We start from the raw sequence: 24257 nt of genomic DNA, 5'->3' as shown, positions 1-24257 counted from the left end.
GGACCACCATCTGTGTTTTTGTTGATGTATCCACTCTTCATCTGGACGTCTGAAAGCACTTGGCACGCATTTTTAACTGGTCTCTCCAAAAGGCAACGTAATGATTGTTATGTTTTCGAGCATCTGAGTCTTCACATCATAATTACACAGCAGGCAGCTGCATGAACATGAAGCTCAGAATTTTCCTGCCAGTATTCTTTTATGTTGAACCAACCACCAAGCTGTCAGACTTTTGATACTGCAGGCACGTAGTAGCAGGCATGGGCGTTTCTCTCGTTCGCACGCGCACGAGATTCAGGATTGCGTGTGCGACTTCCTTGGACGTAAGCCAGCTGCGGCCTTGGCGGAAGGGGTGTGGGGGCGGGGAGAACGGCTCCTTTTTCCATCTTATGTGTACGGCATGCCTCCCTTTTCTCGAGTTTCAGAGGCTGTCTTCTTTGTTCTAATTTTTCTTAGGCCTGTCGTTTTGCTTCTTTTTGAGACACCGCATATGCAAAGGGATGGGGAGGCGCCTGACATGTAGATTACAGTGCCCCCTTTTGGAGCATGCTGCGTGTTCTGTATTACCGGTACATTTCCAATGCATTGCCAAGGCTTTCTTGTGTCTTCAGCAAAGTGTTTCGTTGGTATGCGTGCGCGACGGGGCTTTGCATTTTGGAGGCTTCATAGAACAACCGTTTGGAAGAGTGCTAGTGGAAGGAAGGTAATTGCCTCACGTTTGAAGGAATCTAATTGCCTCAGGTTTGAAGGAGTATATAGTGACATTTCAACGGTACTTGGTTGATCGGCAGTTTATGTGCCTTGCACATGGGGCTGTGCTAATTTCACAGTGGTTAAATAAGGTTAATCGAGGTCTCCATTTAAAGTACGACATAACAACTGCATTGTTGGAGTTCTGATTCAGTGGCTCACTGGCCATTATGCAAGTGTATGGCATCCTGTTAATTAGATTGAGTAAACTTCATTTGAAAGCAAATTGTTTTTGATAGGTTGTGTAACATGTAAATTTAAGGCCTAGTTGTTTTTTGTCACAGGTTTTATTTGCTTTTTTGACTGGCTTACCTTGTCTGATTAAAAATGGGGTATTCAACACAACTTGTGGTATATAAATGAAGACATGATTAGATTGTGGGATTGGTTGGAATTTGTTTCATTTGGGCTGCTTAACTGTGCTTCTTTGTACAACTAAGCCTGATGTTGAGCTTTAAGCTGCATCAAATGTTTAACCAGTAAAAATGCCAGAATATTGTTTTTTCATTGTGAAATTGTTCAGCATTGCCATTTGTTGGGCGTGTTGGTAAACTGAAAGCATATTTAGCGCCAGCAAACAAGGACGGAAGTGAGACGACACCACAATGCGCTAACAGTTAGCGCATTGTGGTGTCGTCTCCCTTCCGTACTTGTTTGCTGGTGCTAAATATGCTTTGAAATTGTTCACCTGTGTTCAAATCTCATTTTAGGTGGTAGGCACGTTAAGCAAAGTTCGATTCATACCTTTCATTTCATTTATTCCATCGTAGTGAACTTGAAACTGTGTCGTGATTCACATTGGCGCTCTACGAGGCCATGCTGCCTCATAAGAGAGCGAAAAAAAATAATGAATGCAGGTTTGTTCTGGCTGTGAGGTGTGCCTGTGTGCACCTATTAATGTCATTAGGAAATTTGGGGCTGAGTGTGTTTCTTGGGCATTTGTTGTAGTGTACCCGCCGTGATTGCTTAGTGGCTTTGGTGTTGTGCTGCTGAATATGGGTATGCAGATATTCAAAACTTTAGAATAATGAATTGAATAGTGTCCTATTCAATTTGGTTTTCGAATTGAATAGTCACTATTTGTAAATGTACCCGCCATGGTTGCTCAGTGGCTATGGTGTTGGGCTGCTGAGCACGAGGTCGTGGGATCGAATCCCGGCCACGGTGGCAGCAATTCGATGGGGGCAAAATGCGAAAACACCGGTGTACTTAAATTTAGGTGCATGTTAAGGAACCCCAGGCTGTCGAAATTTCCCGAGTCCTCCACTATGGCGTGCCTCATAATCAGAAAGTAGTTTTGGCACATAGAACCCCATAATTTAATTTAATTTGTAAGTGTGGATATTTTTCTAAGACATTTCAAATATTTAAAGATGTCGGCTGCACCCAATTAAACATAACATCGGAGCAAAAGTACAGTAAATGTTCCCCCCACCGGGCATAGTATAGGCATAAAACAGAACTCGCATAGTGGAGCAGGCTACGTCACTTAGATAGCCATACCTTACATTCAATACAGCGATCATTCGTACTCTCTGAAGAGACCTGTGCATGTGAAGAAACTATTGTTCTTAATGCCCCCTTTGTGCTTTTAATGAACAATGCTTAATGTAGTACTATGTAATGACAGGAACTTGCTAACTCGTTCGAAAACTATTTGAAAACTATTCAAAAACTATTCTACATTTGATCCTGTTTGATTCACTTCTTGCATTTTTCTATTCATATTCGATTCGGTCTCAAAATCTCTATTCACACGCACCTACTGCTAAACATGAGCTCATGGGATCAAGTCCCGGCTGTGGCGGTCGGATTTTGATGTGATGAAATGCAAATACGCCTGTGTACCATTTATTGAATGCATGTTAGAGAATCCCAGGTGGTCAAAATTCATCTGGAGTCCCACTACGGTTTGCCTCATAATCGGATTGTGGTTTTGGCATGTAAAACCCCAGAAAAACATATGTTGCAATATTTTGCATACATGCTTTCTCACTTGTGTTTTATGTTTCGGCCTTCATGTTCATCCTGCCTTGTTGACAAACATTTGCTATATTCTCCACTAATTGTAAGGTAGGATGTGTTTACTATTTCTTTACTACAGGCAAATTATATTGTGCAAAATTGAAATTTGCCACCACATTATGCATGGTTGGGAAAGTTGTTGTAGAGGGGATACATCGTTTGTCTGCATCAGCCAAGCTAAGGTCCTTTTTGTTTTTCAGTTGATGAAACACGACACACTTGGGACCAATAACCTAAACTAGCTTGGTTTCAATTGTTGAATGTCATGGTAGGGATTTAATTACAGAACAGTTCGACTTGAAAATGATCAGGTTGTTCCTTTTTAGAGCTGTGAATGCACCCAGCAACTATTGTGAAAATGCATTGAAGCAATTAGCCCCATATCCCACCGTATCGTCTGTTACAAGCTGAATTTTGTACCTCAGAATTATTATTTAAGTACTGGAAACTTAACCAAAGCTCACAGCAGCATTTATGATAGGCTGGAATCACACATATTTATTTGATAGTTCATATAAACAATTACTAATTAATTAATTATTATACTAGCAAACTTTCACTCAAATAGTATTTTTTTTCCTTCTTTTTGGCACGGTACTTTTCTTCATGACCAGAAATAATGGTGAACAAAATCTAGCTTTCCTTGATGTGGAATAGTGTTCTGCTTTGTGCAGCTAACAAAGCCACATTCAAGGTCAAAATGAAGATTTGTCATGCTCAATTCACTTTTTCGCACATACTATGGTTACACAATTCTTTGACCAAAACAGTAAATGTAGTTCTTGCTGTCCACTCCAGCAAGACGCTGCAATTGATGGTCTGGGGAGTGTAGCAGGTATCATCTTTGGAAATGACTGAAGATATAGACGCATGTTCTAAAGGATAGGGTCCTCATGGGATTATTGCAAAGAGGCATTGGCTTCATGGTGCCATGTTGTCACATGCTCATGCTTCATTCTTTTTTTCTGCAGGGAGAAAAGAACAATGGCTTTGATGTGCTCTACCATAACATGAAATATGGCTATCTCGCAGCCAAAGACTTGGCGGAGTTCTTCCGCGAGAGGTAAGACAGCTTTCCTTTCTTGTCAGTGTAACAGCATTGCCTTCGCTAAGGTCCTGTTATTGTTTGGAGTATGAACGGAAAAAGAAATTTTCTTGCTGCATTACACTGAGCTGGCTATTAAGCTACGTTAATAACTCTTGAAGCCATGTGACGATCTTAGAAAAGCCTGCGGGCGTTTGCAAAGCATGTCCCAAAGGGAAACTTGCTCCTTGCAATGCCGGTAAGCAGAAGGGACTCCCAGGGTGTTGTCTGTTGAAGGTTGGGAAACATGTTGAACATTACTGGATGCTGGCTTGGAAAACACCTGTTTTGAGAGTTTCTATGAAGTGCTTCCGTGTTAAAAAGTTTCATGTGCATGAAAAAATTGTGGTTTCTTAAGCCTCTTATACTGCAGACTTGCTTTGAGACCTTTTTGTTGGCAGAGTTATGAAGAACCATAAATTGTCCCTTGCCACCTTTTTGGCTTCTTCCCTGTCCTTTTGTCATTTGTAGCACACCAGAAACTGCAACCCTTGGCTACGAGCGACATTCTTTTGGTTTCTTGTTCAGCTTGCAACTCAGCTCCTGCACTGCTCTGCGAACCGTGACACATTTTTGTTCCAGTTATTTAGTCTGTTCTGGCACTACCCTTCATCATATTTTTGCTGCTTGCTCTAAAGAATACAGGAAGTGTGTCAGTGAGGGATTAACTTGAGAACCAAAAGTGGGGTGGTGTCATCAACAATGCACGCTTCAGGGAACATACAGTGGCAATGAAGGGGTTTTTTTGTCAAAGGGTGTCATTAATTTTAAACTTTTGTTTAGATTGATAGAAAGTGCAGGAGGTGATCTTGTCGTTTTTTAAAGAATGATGGAAAATGCAAGAGAAGACGAATGTTGTTGGAAAGGATCAAACCCATGCCTCCCCTAGTTGCATGCAGTGCTTAGTAGACTGTGCCATGTATGCCTTGGTTGTTGTAAGTGCTGTACCCACTCACTGCACATATTTTCTTTTTTCTACTTCTGTTTTATATTTAGTTTAGGTAAAATCAATGATTAATGACTGCCTCTGAACAAAAGCACCCGCTTCCTGCCATTATTTCATTGGTTGTTTCACTACTGATCATCTCTCCTCTTGAAGATGCGGCTACACATCCTTGTGTTGCTATATATTCAAAGGAGCTCCATTCTATGTTCATTAGTTTTTGTAATTCAGTTTATGCAACATCTTATGGTCTTTATGGCGTTGTGACGTGCACTTGGCCAGTGTTAATTATGAAAGCCGCTAACGGTGTGTTTGCTTGATAATGTTGAGTACAAGCGGGAGTTGCTTCATTGGGTTAACCAGTGCAAAAATGGAAATGAACAAAGTACTGTTTCTCAAGACTAGCTAAGTACTGTGAATACTGGATGTGCTGTACCGAGCCAGGACAAGTGTGTGTTTACTATGAAGGAACATAAAGGACAGTGTTTGGCAGGGGAAGCGAAAAACATGTCGACAAGAGGCCCTGCAGAAAGCCTCTTTAACGCACATCCTCAAGCCTAACAGTTGCAGTAGCAGAGTGCTTCAAAGCTACCAGGCCGTTTCAGCAGGCCTGTTTGTTCTCCCTGCTGGGCTGTCCATCCTCCGTCACCGCCCGATTATTATCTTTGAGCACGGCCTCCTTCCCTCCTGCATGGCCGTGCACTTCCATTCAGGAGTTTCGTTTTCGTTTCTTTGTCTGCCCATTGGCTTTTGACGTGTGGTGGCTGCAAGAACAATGGGCCATCTGAAACAATGCAATTGCTTCTGAAAGGGGGCTGGCGATTGGAGCTGCTGGGTTGACCGGGAAGTGCAGTGATTGCTTATTGGGAGTGGTGGCAGCTTTGTCTGGGAAGTGAGTCTGCGTGCTTTTGTATGTGCTAGTCGTAGACAAGTGGGCATGGTGTGTGGCGGACAAGAAGGCTGTTAATACTACTGGGGAGAGGGTGTTCGTGTGGCGGAGCTTGGAAATAGTTACTTGGAGCAACAACCTTTCTTACTTTTGTGTGCAGTGCAAAATGCTGTTCTCTGTTTTGGGTGCACTGTAACACTTTGTGCGATGTTTCAGACAGATGTAGCAAAAAAGAAAATATGAGGTACTGTCAGTTTCTTAAGTCTTAATGTGTTCAAAACAGTGGAAAAAGAGGGGGGGCATCGAAAAAGAAAAGGTGAACGGCAACACACCTATAAACACTGCACAAGGTCATTATTTATATTAAAGTGCTGTGTCTATCATTTGCCTCGCTTTCTTGTGGTCCCGTCTGTTAGTGTTGCTTTTCCATGTTAGCCTAATTCAATTCAGTTGTTTTGCCATCTTATACACTTATACAGATGTTGCTTCATTTTTTTTTTCCACCAGCTATTGCCATTAATAAAAATTAAAACTTTGTTAACATTGTCAAACATAATACATTTTTCTGTCCCATTTTGTTAAGTTTCAACCTTCTGGAAAGCACATGAATTTTTTGCACTTGTGAAAAAATGGACGCCATTGACCTTTGAAAACTTTGCTGCATTGAAGCAATATAACTGGGTGCAAGAGAGTGGCATCCTGTCAGACAAGTGTGATGTGTGTCAGCACATAGGGGTGGACTCTCTGACAGGTTTTATTGCAGTTGTGGGTAATGCATTGTGGCAGACACATGTGCTATCTGACAGTGACGGGTTACTACTCCATCTGTGCATGACTCACATAGCTTATCCAGCCAGTTATTTTGTTTCACTGCATGCTTCTCATTGCTTGTCCAGCAACAGGAAGTATGCTTCAATAGGCTTGGAGTTATTGCATTCACTGAACAAGAGCTTTTCTAACCAATTATTTTCAATCTCTGCTGCTTTTTCAGCTCGCAAATTCATATCTTGTCACTATGGCCCAGTGGCTATAGCATTCTGTCGCTCAACAAGAGGCAGTAGGCGTGAATCATGACTTCTGTGAGCGCATTCTTGATGGCAACAGAATGCACAAACATTGTGTACCAAGCTTTGGGTGCATATTAGATGATCCCAGGGGTCAAAATTAAATGCGAACATAATCAATTGTTCAATCAATCAACCGTTCAATCAACTAATTTGTTGCATTTTTTGTGCCAGATTCTGTTTCGTCGTCTTAGAGTGTTTGAGTATGAAGAAGCTAGCCCAGCAACATGTCCTTTAAGCTTCAGTGATAGAATGAATCAATCAAGAAAATTCTGGTTGCGATGCCTACAAAGCAGGCCAAATGCAGACTACTCTTCATCAATAAGTTTTCGCCGGTACATGTACATCTTAGCATTATCACTACGACGAAATAGTGGTATGAAAAAAATGAGCACCAGTGCTTCTGGTTACATACAGCAATGCTGTGTTCAAACCAGAACATGCTGAAATGTTCTTCAGTTGTGCAATTCTTCTTGTTGGAGAAAATTTTATTTCTACAAACTGCATCACCGCAAAAGCATTTATGCCAGTATATAAAAGTACATAGCTATATAATGCTGTAAGGTGCCCACAGCAGTTTGATTGAACACAGCATTGCAAGGTGTTGCCATGAACATCATGTTATGTTCTCCTGGTCTGGGCATAAGTGGCAATGATGAAATTTATATCTGCTGATTAAGCCTCTCTGTTCTGGCTGCTTGCACTACTCTGAGCAGAAGACATGCTAGTGCTTTCAGTAGACCAGAGTACAATGAAAAGTACTGACAAAAAAAATATAAAATGCTGACCTCCAACAAGATTTCATCGCCATGCAATGCAAGTGTATGTAAACTAGTGCAGCTTGCACATGCATGATGGGCCAGTTGCCATGAAACAAGCAAAAGGTGAGTAACAAACAGATTATGTTAGAGGATGAGAACGTGTGGAAGAATGCCACATGCTTTTTATGTATTGCAGTCCAGACAGACCAGCTTCTGCTCATGGCTGACAGCACATTTAACTGGTTGCTTTTGAGCACCTAGAGCACTGTGCTATTGCATTTTGCATTTGGCTGGTTGTAATTAAGCGCTTGGAAAATATTTGCCTGGTTCATTCAGACTAACACTCCAGCTCAGTGTGCTCGGAGGCATTCTCACCTTTGTGCTGGGAAAACTATCGAGGTCCTACAGAACTCCGGCCACATGGCTTCTCCAATTACCCTTGGAGCAGCTGAAAGTTCAGCTCGGGCAGGCTTTCTATGGCTCTAACCTTGAGAAGGCATCACACCACTGTAAACCGAGTCAGAGCACTGTAGGAACCACTCGAACGTTTTATCAGATAGCCACGCTTCTTCTCTGACAACTAATTCAGAGGTCCACTAACCTCTGTTACCACCACGCCCAGTCTTACGTTCAGACATACTGGTAGTGGCCTATGTGTTGAGGCTGGTCAACAGAACTTGTGAGTGTCAGTCTTTGGGGCGTGGAGCAAGTGTCCTCCCATGAAAGGCCACGCTCCTGCGCAGGTCCCTGGTGGAGGAGTCCCACTCGAAGCTGCTGTCGAAGCTTGCCCGCCAGGCAGCTGGCTCCTGCTCGACGGGCACCTTCGGCCCCCTATGGGGGGTGCTGCGCTCTACCTCCGAGAAGCTCTCTTCACTCCACGCACAGATGGTGGCACAACTGCAGGACCTGGTCCGGGAGGTACATGTATTTCTTTTAAAGCGAAGCTTTCTTGCCGAGTTTCAGGCACTTTTTCGTACGTATCTGGCCTCTAACGCCAAACATGCTTAACAGGAAGGTGCATCTAGGAACGGTGCAGCAAAATAGTTTACGAGTTTGCCATTTCGAGCATAGAGTTTCGTACAATAATTACTAGGGGGAACTGTGGCACCAGTCTCTGTGGACAATTCAGCTGGCATGGGTTTGATGGTTAGTACATGGATTGGCCTAAACTTCATCCATTTGGCTTCAAACGGCTTTGTGACAACATCAATAATATTGTCCGACGGCCGGGTTTGAACTCGCAGTTTCTAGCATACAAGCCTGATATGAAAACCATTACACCATGGACACATGCTTCGACAAGTGGCTAGAGCACCCATTCTTGCGGGCAAGCCAGTGCGTTGAGATGCTCGGTGCATTTTGATCCACAATTGCACAAGATGAAACCAATGCATCAGAAACACCGAGAGTGCAACATGATACTGTGGACATCACTGAAAATTTTAATAAATTATATATATATATATATATGATGCACTGCATATAAGTATGCTTATATACTATAAACTTGCAGGGGCGCCTACGTCAGCAGGCATTTGGTGTGTTGCAGCACCATGTACCCGAGCACACAAGGGTAGGACACTCCCATGTCTAATCATGCACAGCTTAGCTATGTCTGGGGAAAGGGGGATCCTGGGGGTTGAGTCGATGCTGAGTGTTTTTGTACCTTTTGGTGGAGGCAACACGCCCCTTCGGCCTCAGCTTCACGTAGACGGCACCCCCGTACTCACCCACCAGCGGGAAATAGTTGCCTTTTCCTGTTGCTCTCTCTCTCCAACCTTCGTCTTTCTCTCTCACTTACAAACTTTCTGTCTTAACTTCTTTTTACTTCTGATCTTCCCAGATGTAATGGTTAACCTTGTGTGGAACAACCAACCTTGGCTGTACATGTTTGGTTCTAGCGGAAACATACAGTTGGCATCCGCACGACTTGTTTTTCATAATACCTGTGGTGTCCCCTTGTTGCGCTCCATGGTGGGTGGCTGGCGTTACTCCTGAAAACTGAAGACTTCCTGTAGATAGTTCCTTCCTCAAACATCCTGATTGACCTCGAAAATGAGGGTGCACTTAAGAAGTATTTAAATTTTTTGCCCCAAACACTGAAAACTTCCCCCACTATCAAGTAATTCACTCTTGAGAAACCAGGAAAGACACCGAGAATGATATTGCCTTTCCTCGTTTCCAAATGTCTAACTCAAACTATTGGCCCAGGCTATAAGGCATTGAAAGTGGCTAGTGGCGACCTCTTCTTGGAACTTCGTGACAAACAGCAATATGAAAAATTATGTAACCTTGTGACCTTCAGGGCATACCAGTTTCAGTGAACCCATACTGCACTGTGAATACCCTCTGCGGTGCCATTTACGATGGGAATCTAATGGAGCTGACCAAGACTGAACTTCTGGAAGAATGCAAAGAACAAAATGTTGTTAACCTAAGATGCACCAAAATGAGGCGCAATGGGTAAGAAATCTACACTAAGCACCTAATTCTCATGGTAAAAGTAGCACGAAGATAACAGCAACACCACGCAGAGAAATACACTGCACAGGCACTGAACTAACAACTAACTGGTTTATTGCACACAGAAAGGAATAAATACTGACACATGCACTTATTTATCCTTCCTTAAGGACTGCATTACACCTACAACTTAAAGGGCCCCTCACAAAATCTGGCCATTTTGAGCAGACAAGTGCAGAGCATACATAGTGTGATAACGATTGTGTCTGCAAAGTATTACATCGCTACGCACTGTGGAAAGACCTGAAATTTCAAACTGAACGCCGTTTTCCCTTCCCCTTGCGGCCGCCGCGCTCCAAGCTGGAGGATGACGTACACATGTTAGTGCGCCTACATACATGTGTTTGCACTGTGACACCACTCGTGGTGACACGTGACTTCGAGAATTAATCAAGGCAGGTGACTTCGTGAATTCTTCAAGGCAACATCTGTTATTTGTGTAATATGTTGCTTGAATAGACGAATTAAAGCTTAGAAAAATAATAAAACACACAAACTGTATGTCTGCATGTCTTTGTTTTACTTCGCACCACAGCAAGAGAGATGTATTTTCATTTTGTCCGCTTGTTCCCACGTCATGCAGTCACTTGCGCAAACACTGAAGCTATCTAATTTTCTACCGTGTTCCAGCACGGGATCATGCTCTGTGATCTGCTTGTGTCTGCCTCAGTATTCGTGTGGTATTCTACCTGACACCTGACCGCTAGTCTGGTGTCCTCTTGCACGTGCACAAAATCGTGTGCTGCACGAAACGAAACAATCACAACAGCTTGCACGTGACGCCATCAGCGGAAGTGCACTGTGCCGAGGGGCGGGGCGAAAGGAGAAAAGAAAAGCGAAGGCGGGGCCCATGATGTATGCATCACGCGATCCTCGAGGTCTGGTATGAGAGAATGCAGGGAAGGAACTTCGCTTGTGGAGGCTAGGTGGGGCAAGTGGAGAGAGTATCTCGCTTGTCAGTGGAGTTGCCTCCTTAATTTAAATCATGGGTTCGCAGCACTGAAATATTTCTATCTCATCTATTAATGAGCCGATGTGAAAAATTTTTGAAGCAATACGCCCCCCAGAGGATGTAACACGTAACAACTTCCAGTGTATAACCAAAATTTGCTATGGAGCCTGGTGAAGGGTCCTTTAAGGTTATTGCTCACCACAAGACATGTCTGCATGATTGGAACTTACTGGAACGTTATCAATGATTCTGTGCATTGTCTGTTTTCGCCGAAGCTTGTGTAATCCTATTGTATGTGGGAAGTTTATGGTGTAGCACTTTCTGGAAGACCCGTGGGCATTGCCGATTACTCTGGAAACTTCGATGACTCATGTATAAAAGCTGACACACTTGACCAGCAGATCAGATTTTCAACTGTCGCCGACTGTGTTCGCCGCTGTTGTTGTTCTTTGAGTGTAGCCTGTCTTTGAGAACACAGGTTCGCCCAATAAAATGCTAGTTTTGTCATTCACAGATTTATTTATTTCTTCACTGTCGCTACTGCGTGACAATGTAAACAATCTGTCTGCGCACACACCCTCATGCTACTGGTATTTGGCACATCTTTCGAGGAGGCTGAATTCACAATTGTGCAGGTTGATAGATGAGATGGAAATGCAGTATTCATGGTTTTTCTTTATGTGGAGAGCTTCAATGATTTTGCGTGCTTCCTGATCCACATGCCTGAATATGACGTGTTTGTTCACAAAGTGGTTTACAGCCACAACAACAACAATGTGCTGACAGATGGGATAAAGGTGTGTCCTTTAAAGCAACGCTAAAAGCAAATATTAAGCCAAGCTAAAGCAACAGATTACTGTTTGTGAATCTCTAAGGCATCAATATTATCGCGAACAGAGCCTTAATAATTGAGAAATTTAGGCAAATGCAGGACATGCTTAGAGACTCCCCCGGGACATTCAAGCACTTGCCCAATGACGAAAGCACTTCTCAGTTACATTGCATCACTAGTGCTCAACCACTCGTTGCAAAGTACATCCTTGCATTGTATGATAAGGTGAAATAAAATGCTACTTGTCCACATATATTTCATTTCTTGAAAAAAAAAAAAGGACTAATTGAAATTGTTCTTCACCACGATCCGAGTGGTCGAAAGGTTTCGTTTTCACTCGACTCTGCGCTGCCCACGCTTTTACGTTTCAGTAGTTTCGTTATTGCATAGTGCTGCGCTGGTTTTGCTGGCTCAGGAAACTCACACAAACTGCATTTAGCAGAGAATTCAACTGCCATGTGATGTTGCGGATGCCGAAACGGTCTGTGTCACTTGACCAAAAAGCAGCTGCAACGACTAATCCACCGCTCTATCTTGGCTCGGCACTGCCGTCTCTCGGGTGCTGTTTTACTTACCGACGGCAGGAAAGGCTGGTGGTGTTGTGCAACTCACCACTCCCCCGATCGGGTGGCGAGAGATTTGAATTTCGAAAAAGGTATTCGGACTCTTCAGATGCAATTTTCTCGTAAACTAAGTATTTTCTTGAAATGAGACAAGCGTTGCGAGGTTTCTGGAATGGTATTTAAACAGTCCTCGTCAACTTAGTATTTGCCTTTAAATTGTTGTGCTGGCATAACCTTTCGTTAAGGCAGGCATTATTCTGTCCAATATGCAATCTTCCACACAATAGTAGGATGTTATTAACAACACCACAAGCACAGGTAACGAATCGATTAGGATGGTAATCATGTCGTAAGTGCCTTTTCATTCCTTTTGCAATTTTTGGTTGGGGTGCCTTGGAACTGCTTGCTTGGTGAATGTTCCTTACGATTGTATTGTTTGGTGTTTGCTCCTTCCAACCTGTGTTTGATGGAAATTAGGCTGTAGGAATTCATCTTGAATGTTTGGGTTAATTCTGATGGCAGCTACACTGGATTGAACAGGACTGAAGGCTTTTACTTTCTAATGTCTAGTTAACATGTTCACTACGACAGCACATATTCAAGTCTCCATACCTGTGATGTCACACTGTCGGTAACTCGTCATATTCCTCTGGTATATTGTGGCCCACCGGTGAGTCACGAGGAAGTTGTGCTCCTTGAAAATTTTCCCAATGTGCAATGAGATGGTGCCACGACACATCAAACCAGACATGACACGACAAGAACTTTACTTGAGTCCTGAAGGACTGATATCTGGCTCCCCAAGATCAAGTTGGTGGCTCTGCCCACTATAAGACCGGGAGATGAAGTCCCGCCGCAATGTCGTGGGTCCTCTGGACAGCCTGGAATTGAATGAGGAGATTTCTGCTCTTGAGTAATTCCTCCCATTGTTCTTTCATGATGGATGGAGAGGCATTAAGGGCTGAGCACAGCCAGAGCATGTGTTCAAAAGAGCATGAGTCATGACCACATTTGGGGCACGACTGTGAGTGGTCAGGGTCTGTCCTGTTGAGGGACCGAGGAGTGGGATATGAACAAGTTTGCAGAAGTCTGAGTGTGCTAGCCTGAGGTTCGTTACAATAGGGGGAACTTTTGAGCTGTGAAAAGCCAGAGAGGTCGCCGCTTCCGTTGCCACATGGGCAAACTTCGTTATACACAGAGGCTGCATTAACCAGAAGCGACAATTTTTTCTCCATTGATTTCTAGCAGGGATGTCGCTTGCGCATTGCAGGAAAGGCCTGCACAGGGGAAATAACTGCTGTGACTGTTACCCGAGTAATAGTGAATGTGTTAAGCGGAGCACCCACCTTTTACGTTCTTCATTGTCATTGATTGATCCTTGACCATATTTTGAAGTTTGCGTCACAGTGGGCAGTTGAGTTTTGAATCAGTGCCCTAAGAGAATGGATGCCGACCACCATGTGCAGGTGCAGCGCTACTGCGAGGAGCAGCACCGGCGGCACAAGCAGGTGAAGGAGGAGGAGGCGCCAACGCTAGAGGTCGTGCAGGGCCTGCAGCAGACGACGGGGGCCTTGGCCAAGGCCCGCGAGGCCTATGCTGCCCGGTGCCTCGAGCTGGAGAAGCTCAGGAGGGAGTCCTCACCCAAGGACCTAGACAAGGCAGAGGCCAAGGCTCGCAAGGTGAGAGGTGGTGGCGAAGACCGCCTTCGTCCTGACACTGTTCTCCATCATTCACGATTTCCTCAGTTGCAAGATCCCTTGTTATGGTCTGCCTTACTTCTGCCTTTGCCTTCTTTCTACTGCTATGGTGGTTGGAAGTTTGAAACTAACTTTGCAGTGTCCATGCACCTGTCAGTCCGTTTTTGTGTTACGCCGACGACCATTGGCCCACTACATCATGCACAGCTTCACTGTGATCTTTGCCATAGGGCGAAGAAAAACAATCTTCTGCTTGACTTTGCCACTGGGTATTAGACATGTGCCTCTGTGGTAATGTGCAGTTGAAAGTCAGCCAACTTCCGTTAATTAGATCCTGAAGGGACAGTCGAAACTGGTCAAATTATATGGTGGCTTGAATGAACCCCTTTCGCCCATTCGGAGCTCTGCTGCACCTGGTGTTCCGTGGCACATTTTCCTGGTTTGTTGAGAGTGGTCCGCTTTGTAAGGAAATTGCTCTAAAATATGCTACAGACATTGCATTCACAAAATGTCTGGTTTATTTTGTTTGCAAAAGGCTTCTGTATCCGTTGCAGTAAACCAACTAGAAAGCGAGCGTAAAAGAGATTAAAACATGTGTGAAGGCAGTGTGTACTTTTGTGTTTTTTGCACTCGGAATGCCTCTTGGACTTTCGAACTTGGCCCTTGAAAACTAAGCACAGCAGTGAATGGTTCTGCTTCAGTTTTCGGTGGTATGTGGTGAAAGAAAGTGAGCCCACATGCCTGTACGCTTTTTTTCGAGCCTGGTACTCTAGTTGCGACGGCTACAACAACAAAGAGGAGTCTGGCGAGCCGGAAGCTTTCCAATGCTTTACAAACAATTCCTGCTGAAAGTGTAGACAAATATGTCCATCTAGTGCGTGAAACCAAACGCAACTAGAAAATATCCTGCAATCAGCTACCATCTATGAAAAATAGCCAGAAACAGCCGTTCTTTAAGCGGTCTACAAATCGTCGGTTACTCGAAGGCTGTTGCGGCCTGTGGATCGCCGCCTGTGGAAGCAAATGAGTTGAACAGAAGGCCGAAAAATATGCGAACAAATACTGTTGAACCACTTGGCAGTATTTGCCTTTAATGTTAGCATCGTCGCGATACAGAAAATAGCCTTCAATCAGCTGCCATCTATGAAAAATAGCCAGAAACATCCATTCTTTGATCATTCTACGAATTGTTGGTTAATCAAAGGCCGTCGCGGCCTGTGGATCGTCGCCTGTGGAAGCGAATGAGTTGAACAGAAGGCAGAAAAATATGCAAACACATGCCGTTGAACCACTTGGCAGTATTTGCCTTTAAAGTTAGCATCGCCGCGATACAGTCGTGTTATGCGGTGAAGCATACCAAGCTGGGAAAGGCGCTTGGATAAATTTTATTAAAGGTCCTGCAGGATATGTGTTACAGGATATTCGGTACTTCAAGTAAACGCTCACCACCTAGCAGCCACATCGAGAAACAGCCTATCCAGATTCAGGCTTAAAGCAAAGGAGTGAATTCTATCACGCATGCGCTGAATGCCTTGTACTTCTCAAATCGTTGTGATGCCAGGCATAAGTTGGAAGATGAAAAAAAAAAAGGATGTTGAAAGACTTTTGTTGTGTGCCATTATACATGTCATCGTAGTGGAAAGGCAGCAATGTACGATTTCATCTTTCTCCAAAAGAAGCAGGCAATGCGCGTCAAAGAGTGACTTGTATGAGAAACTTCCACATTGGGAAATTGCGACTGACACTACAGCGTAGTCCACTTATAATTGATACCACTTAACGATATATCGGTTATAACAATGAGTCGACTTAACAGTATCAACTTATGCATTATGGCTATGAAAAGGAAAACGATATATAACTATATTTTATTCACCGCGTATCTGATATAACGATCGAAATTTTGCCTTCTGGGTGGCATTTTCTATGCAGAATAATTGTCGCATTTGCTTTGCTAAGTTCTCCTGAAACGAACGAGGCTGAGACAGGGCGAAAAGTTTGCCTACATGAGTTCGCATATGCCGCAATTACCGTGCAGCACGTCTCGCTTGTGCACCAATTGCGAAAGCCACGGAAATGGCACCAGCTGCTTTGCATCCGCATTGCTCACGATTGTGGTCCATGCACCCGAAGAAGAGAGAGTTTAAAAAAAAAAGAAGTGAACGGCAAAGCGGAATTTCCACGCTCTCTCAGCGAGCGTGGAAATGCGCTGCAGATGCAACCCGATGCAGTGGACAGCCCAGTTAGTAGAAGATGGTGCCGACAAGCGCAAGGCTGTGCTGCGTGAGACAAAGCTGCAAATTTTGCAAGACTCAAAGAAGTATGAGCTCGCATAGGGGTGCCGTGATCATAACGGCTGCAACCAGGGGCCATGCCGAACAACTGAATATGTGGGCTTTGTGCGCTAGAACAAAACCTCCCATGATAGTGAAACCAACATGGTGGAATTCGCTGACATTACTGAGCTCTGGGAGCACGTTGCCACTGACGATGAAAGAGGTGGTGCTGCCTTGTTCTGCGAAGAGAGATCCGACGAGGCGATTGCTGTTGCGACAGACAGCGGCATTGTGCAGTGGAGGTGATGACAGCAGCGGCATTGACGACGAGATTGACAACGGCCCATTTTTGACACCAACTCCGACTGAGTCTCTTATTGATTTCATGCAAGCTAAATAATTGCCGGCAGTTTTGGCACGGCAGCTGGACGCGATGCACACCGTGCTGGTGAACCTGAAACTTTCGCGAAAGCAAGTGCAGATTTCTGACTGTTTCAACGCTCCTAATGCTTGACATGCTGTTTAGAGGTATAAATGTTTTATTTTTCCCTGCCTACTTTCTACGTCTATTGTTAGCACGAGAGGCAAATTTAGTTACGGAACTACAGAGGTATTTCGTAGTTCTCTCTTTTTTTTCTTTTTCTTTTTGTGTGTGTTACGGCAGTCCAGATATAGCAATGATAGATTATAATGATTAGATTTTTCGTTCATGATATCATTATAAGTGGATTGCTCAGTATGCTGGTTTGTTCAACACACTTTACTTGGGGCGACTTTTTTCTTACTGGAGTATAGATCAGCACTTTATTTTTGTTTATTTTAAATATCTTGCTAGCATTCAAATCGTGGTGTGTACTTAGTTTATAGGTAGGTGTTTTAATAAATTAAAGTGATGTATGGTTAAACTTCATTTGGTTTCGTTTGTTCATAGTTTTCTGTCCCAACATTAGTGTTACTAATGCTTTAACACTTTCCTGTGTGTGCCTATACGCATCAATGGTGTCACTTCAAGCTTTGCTGTGCTCGGGGCGCTTTTGGACAGCTAGCATCATCTAGCACATAAAAGAGGAACTATTGCTCTAGTTTCGCTTTTGTGTTTCTTTTTTTCACTGCGGGGGGATCTTTAAAGCGCTTTTTATAGTTGGGCGTAACAAGCTTTCGTAGCTTCCGACATGGTGTCGACGTCACGTGGAGGTGCCCTTACAAAACGGTGAATTTTGACAGATCCCGATGAGTCTGTGTCAGAATTTTTTTATGGTGATAGCAGCACGGTCTTGGAAGATTATTTTCATTCATTGGACTCCAGCATGGACGGCAAAAGTGCGTCAAACAGCCCCGGAGTGCCAACAGGTATCTGCCGGCAGGTTTCGTTTTCTGCTCCAAACCGTTTCATCACTGCGACGTTCAGACCTAAAGATAACTGGTGTGTTCTAAAGGTCACAGTTGTCATCTGCAGGGTGTCAATATCGTTTGAGCAGGACCGCTTGCTGGTGGCAGTGCAAAGAGTGTAGTTCTGCACAAGAAGGCGGCTGGGAGCGGACTTTGGCGTTGCGCAATTGCGCTCTGCAGTGCTGCGCGGCATTTCATAAGAGAAGCCGCACAATCACAATAGCCACTAGGGCTAACATTTTCCTTTGTATATGAAGAACTTCTACAGATAGAAAGCTTATATTTGCAGGAATGTTGTATATATAGCCTTTTTTGTTCAAACTGTGTATTCCAAATTTTTGTTTATGTTCTCTTAGTGCAAAGTAGCATCAGTGTTCCTTATGGAGCTCTCTTATTTTCGTAAAAAAGAAATTATGAAATTTTTTTTACAAATAATTGTTAATAAATGTTCGCTTGAATATTATACCATTAAAAAGCACGCTCCTTCTTCTGCAAATTGATACCATACATTCTAATATCAAGTATTTGCTGTAGTTAAAAAAATCATTGACTAGACTACTCAAAAAATGCCAATTTATCTGCAGATAGGAAAGTGTTAAGCAGCAGGAAGGATAACTAAGCTACAAGGCCTGAAGTTGATCATCACACATGTTATGCCGCGAGGTGACATATCATTTTCATAGCATGCTTAAGTTTAGGAGCAAGCAGAAGGTGCTGTTTTCTCATTCAATGGGATGGGTTGTCCGTTTATTTGCTTGCAAGAAATTTAGAAGGAAATGCAAACAGCACTCATTCCCGCTTTGGAACCTGTGCATAGGGCAGCTATATTTTACTTTCCGAATCTGTGCATGCAGCTATAAATGACATGACAGCTGGTTTAATTCGTTTACAAGTCATACACTTAATTTCACTAATACAAATTACTTTGCTCGAAAGAAACTACCAGTAAATTTGGGAAACCTTTTGAAAGAAACATGATTTGGTCCGATTGGTTGTTATTGACTTCTAACATTTCACAGGGGTTTGAGAATTCCTACGGGTGGCAGGTGTCTGCTGTGTTCCCCAGCCTGGGCCCTACCTCAAACACTGCGTTCTGCCAGCACGAACATTGTCCAAGACATTATCACATGTATCAGCTAACTATAAATTGTGCATCCCGACTTCTAATCAGAACCTAATCATTTGTTATTAAACCAAGACACGTTGACGAGGTAACATGACAGTTTTTAGCATCATTCTACCAATGCAGAACAACAGTATTTAGCTTGTGAAAGCACTGCAGACGTCACTGTCTATATATTGTGAGATGCTATATGTGGTATACTACAAGACGAGTCGCAGTGCAGAGTTGCCTATGAAGGTTGGAAACAATCAAGTATCGTACCTGCACCAGTGGAGCAACTGCGCCAACAAGTACTTGCACCTTTCAGGGAGGCTCGCTACACAAAAACACTTACCCCTCCGGCTTGCTTGAAAGGCTCTTTCTCTTTAAAAAAATCTGATGAAGCTCATTGGGCAGGCCGGACGCTTGCACGCACAGCGGAACTATTTCTGCAGTTTCATTGCCGAAATTCTTGAGAGTGATATAAATACGGTGATCCGCAGCAAGGACCTGTTCGGCTTCGGCAAAACATCTTGATTTGGCGTCATAAACGAGAGACGTGAATACAGCACCAAGAGAGCTGCCGTGAACCTGGATGTTGTAGCCATCCTTGTTTATGTGGACAGTGTTGCCAGCACAGGTAACGGATTCTGGAGTTGCCAATAGCACGTGTTCCTTAATTTACGCATGCGCATGCACTGTCTCTGGTTACAGTACAAGCTCCGAGATGCTTAAGTTTACTGGCAGGCCTTGGGAGTAAAATTAGATGGACCCCTGCTCTTTCGTTCGCTTTAATCGTCCCCTCAACACTTAGTTTTTTTCATCTGCCCACCTTCCTTTTCGCTAGCTTTACTAAAACGCAGGTGGTTTTTCTTTCCTTTTCGGTGCACGCTGCGTGCATGCTTGTATAACTAAGGAACACATACTACTTCCTGTTGATGGTCTCGTATATGAGCCACACATAATGATCCTGTTGAAGGGAGCTTGGGCCTTGCGTCAAACACCTACCTGCCTTACCAACAGCCAAGACTGCATAAACACTGAGTGGTCCATGGCGTCACCTCAAGGTGTAACCATGTGCATGCGATATTGAAGTGACACACTGCATGGACCCTGTCGTGCTTTCGTGTTTCTGCGTGGGGGCAACCACATGGATACAACATTGCGATAAGAAATTAGGAAAAAACTTACACCATTATCCAATTAGATATGATCACATGCCCATAAAGAGTTGCAAATGTGCCGTGATGTCAACACTTTAAAGGGACGCTGCAGTGAAAAATGATTTCTTCTGCATCAGTAAATTACCGTTCTACAACACCAAAAACACCACTCTTACAAGGATCAGACGTTTGGTAAGCCAGAAAAAGCACAAGAACGAAATAGGGGTGGCGCCGCCTACTTAAGTTCCCGCACCTAGTGTCTGTGACATCTTGGATTTTGGTGGCATCTTCTAGGGCCTACTAATTATATATAGCAGTACAGGTTGACTACATTGTGTTCTAAAGGAACCAAATAATAAACATGGCAAGTTTCGGGAACCTTTACTCAGGCAACGCGGCCCAAATGCGAAAGCATACTTTGGAATCCCTGACATCACGCTGACGTACTGGCGCTGGGGTTTCGGCGTGAAATTCAAATACTGATACTTGGACCTTCATTTTCTCATCTAATAATCAAGCTATTTTTTTGAAATGACTTCCTGCAGGGTTCTCAAACAATGCTTTATTAGTCTAAACTGGTTTATTGTTTCGCCTTAGTGTCCATTTAACTAGAGCATACTAAATCTAGCTTTAATACCATGCTTGTACTCTGTGAAAAAGTGTTCCGCATTGCCAGCATTGAATGCGGTGGTGCCATCTGATGTGTAGAAATCAAGACACATACGTAGCTCAGCAGCACCTTAAGCCTAACGGTTTCAAAACAAACTGCTGATCTCCATAATATTGACAAAAGATTCCTAATACTTTGTCCTCTGTAATACTCAGTGTTGCTAATACAGATTGCTAATACTTTGTCCTTAGTCAGAGACAAGACTAAGCGAAGCCACTTGTGCCATTTGTGTTTTGTTGTCATGACAGAAAGCAAAGTAGTAAGGACAAATTCAGATCAACGCACGCAGCCTTGAGGCTTTCACATTGCTATGCAGTCACGGTAACTGGTGGAAGCTATGCCACAGGCTTTCGGATGACAAGATAAATTTTCTGGGTGGCCAAAAATTGGCACTGCAGTAAGTGAAAGCGACAGATTGCCCTCTGCAACGGCCAAACTCGTCGCTCGAAGATCGCATGCCTGCGGTTGAACCTTTATTCATTGATTGACATGCTCTTCTGGTAAAATCATGAAAACAGGACACTTCATCACCTTTGTGCTTGTTTATTATTTTCTTTTTTTATGCCTCCTGCTCAACTCGTTTGCCACATTGTGTGTCCGTAGGCATGCGAGGAGTACCGGCAATTGGTGGAGCGGCACGGTGCGGTGCGGGCAGACTTTGAGCGGCGCATGGCTGGCTCCTGTCAGCGGTTCCAGGAACTTGAAGTGGGCCACCTGCAGCATATGAAGGAGTTCCTGGCGGGGTATGCGCGTGTACTCGACAGCAGCCATGCCCTCGTGGGGCAGGTGCATGCCGAGTTCCGGCAGCAGTGCGATGCCCTGGATGTCGATGCGCTGCTGCGTCAATTTGCAGCTGCCCGTCAGACGGGCTCCGAGAAGCCAGGTGAGGGACTGTTGTGGCTCTGTTTTCCCTTGTGAGTCAGTCACTGGATTGGTCACTAGTAGCTTTTCAGTGACGGCTCCTGGGTGCTGCCATTATCTGCACCGAACTGTTGCGACGAGCGACACCTCGTATTCTTGCTTAAAATTGTCCGAAGAGCTTGTTCCAATGCTTGAATGTATGCATTACAGAATTGGGCATCAAGCTGTAGTCATGTGAATTCATCACCGTCATGAACCTATTTACTACGTAAATGTCAGGATGGAGGCCTCTCCCACTTTGATTTCTCCTGTGTTGCACGTGCAAAACACCTCCTGTGACTTCATAGTCATGCACAAATAGAACCCCATAATTCAAGTTTGCGACTCCATAATGCCATAAAATCTGGATTCGAAAATAAATCGTTACGAAATGTGGTCCTGAATTTCGATGGCCATAAAATGAGGTGGAGTGGGGAATCTGGTTCGTCATTTCATTCAACACTTAGTTTTCTTTTTTCTTCACATGGAAGGCTGCTAGGGCAGCTAGCAGTTCATAACTAGGGGTTTGCGAATATTTGAATATTTTTAATATTTGTATTTGATTAAAAACTTGGTATTAGAGAATTTTAGAATATTCGGCTCAATACAAATATATGGAACAAATAGAATATATTGATGGCTATGCAAAAGCAAACACAGTTCTTTGTGTTTGCCTCTGTTTACCATATTTACACAATTATAACGCTCCCTCGATTGTTACGTGCACCTGTTTTCCTAGACGATAAATGAGGGGGGGGGGGGGGGGAGGGCAGGTGCTTTCGTTTGTAATATGCACAGCCATTTGCTGTGAGCTAGAAAAAAGAAAAGTCCTTTACAGTACCGCGCACCTTATGATTTCATACAGAAATACAACTTTCTCTGATTTGTAAGAACAGATTTACTCCCAATGAACTGAAGTTGCAATGAATAAAGAAAGTCGCAGGTTCACCCGGAAAGCAAAGCATCGATTGCGATGGTAAATTAGTGGACAGCAATATGAAATAATATAAAATAAATTATTGGCTGCATAAACTTGTAAACATTCACTTCGTAAGTTAAGAAGCATGGTGTCATGCGCGCCATCGATGACCGTGGATACTCGTCAAAACATTGGAGTGAGGAAGTGCGGTAGCAGGAACCTTCGTGTTGCCGCTCACTTCACCGGGAACCAAGTGACAAGAAAACAGCGCGGTGCGCCTAGACGCGTAGACTCTGTCCCCATCGCAGATCGTTTTCAACATAGCGCCCGTGTGGCCGCACCGTATGCAGCAGCTGCCGGAGTGGAACGCCTCTCCTTCTGTTTGCGCCAGTCCTGCAATCCTGCAAGCTAGTTTCGGGAACTTCGAAGGCCCATAATGCGGCCAGATTTTCGTCCGTCTCTGCACACGAGATCACTTTCCTTTAATTGCGGCACCGTGATGTAGTCAGCTTGTCTTGGCAGTCGGCACTTCCACGCTGATGGAGCAAACCCAGAAGATGGGAAGACAGACGGTGGACTAACCTAAGGACATGTACTCATTGTTGCTCAATGTCAACAAGCAAAAGTAGCTAGATGGCGATGTAAAAGTAGGTAGAAGTAGCTAAAAAATCCAGAAAGGAGCTAAAAGTACTTAATTGTTTTTTCAAGTGCATTTTTAACATATTCTGGGTCTATAACGCATGTATTGGCAGCTGTATTATCGTAAAAGGTTAAACACAGCTTTCAAGTCATGTTTTCTTGCAGGCAACTAAGCAGAACAAGTATGAACGAATAGTAAATGTGCTCCCGTTTTGATACCGGCAATTTAGGGCAGGCGTAGTTTTTGCAAAGCGTCAAGGCTTGCGCACTTACAGAAGACAAACCACGAATGCATCACTTCTCTGTAAACTTGTAAAAAATGGGCTACATATAGTACTTTAGGGACGTACCGAAAGGCCTGTGAAATCGAAATTGAAATTTTTAGCAAAATGTACGACTGTAAAAAATTAAAAACAAAAAACTGCCTCGTCGACACTGAGGACTTCTTTAACAAAATATAGGATTTTTGGTGCCTATTCTGTAGCCCTACGCCAAGCATTTTATACAGTAAAACCTCGTTAAACCACAGTTGGCCGGAGCTTGGAAAAAGTATGTACTAGACAGTAGTACTGCTTAACCAAAATAGTGTAAGATTGTCCACTTACCTTTCAAGAACGGAATTACGAAAGAGTGCAATGAAAGGGCAGAGAACACTCAGTATTTATTCACTTCGTGCGACAAAAGTATGCTATGTTCATTTGATGGCGCGGCGAGCTAGCAGTGATGACAGCAGCCTCAAACTCGCTCAAGCTACGAGCCAGCTTTTCCGCCAGTCCCCTCTACTCTGCAAACACCCACATGAGGCTGGCGTAATGCGCAGCATCTGCCACTGTCGGGCCTGAATCGCCCGTGCTGTCGGTTTTCGTGTCCTCCTCATCACTGTCGTTAGGCGACACTTTGGCATTAACAGAGGCAACGATGGTGAGCAGTCGAACCTCGAAAAGTCGTACCTCGTAGCTGACGTATTTTCACTGTTGCAGCCGCATTGCTGACCAACGTCTCCTTCGCGTTCCAAATGCCACATACCGTAGTTAACGGTAGATCCCTCTCGCATGATTCATCAATTTTTCTGCTATGCTGAGCACCTGGTTTTTGTCGTAGCTTGAACGACACCAC

At 43.9% G+C, this 24257-nt stretch overlaps 1 protein-coding gene across 7 annotated transcripts in view; it reads left to right on the top strand.

The window, feature by feature from the left end:
* The window catches only part of LOC142560196 (F-BAR domain only protein 2), an 84838-nt gene that overhangs the window by 15295 nt on the left and 45286 nt on the right, over positions 1–24257 (top strand). For all 7 annotated transcript variants that reach the window (XM_075672116.1, XM_075672115.1, XM_075672118.1 and 4 more), the window contains exons 2-5: positions 3747–3838; positions 8260–8434; positions 13853–14065; positions 21287–21566. In XM_075672116.1, coding sequence (XP_075528231.1) covers positions 3747–3838; positions 8260–8434; positions 13853–14065; positions 21287–21566 — 760 coding nt within the window. The remainder of the gene's footprint in view (positions 1–3746; positions 3839–8259; positions 8435–13852; positions 14066–21286; positions 21567–24257) is intronic.

The sequence above is a fragment of the Dermacentor variabilis genome, chromosome 10 (genome assembly GCF_050947875.1).
Source record: "Dermacentor variabilis isolate Ectoservices chromosome 10, ASM5094787v1, whole genome shotgun sequence".
Lineage (NCBI taxonomy): Eukaryota > Metazoa > Arthropoda > Arachnida > Ixodida > Ixodidae > Dermacentor > Dermacentor variabilis.
Note: the sequence above shows the minus strand (reverse complement) of the source record. Positions and strands in the feature narration are given on the sequence as shown.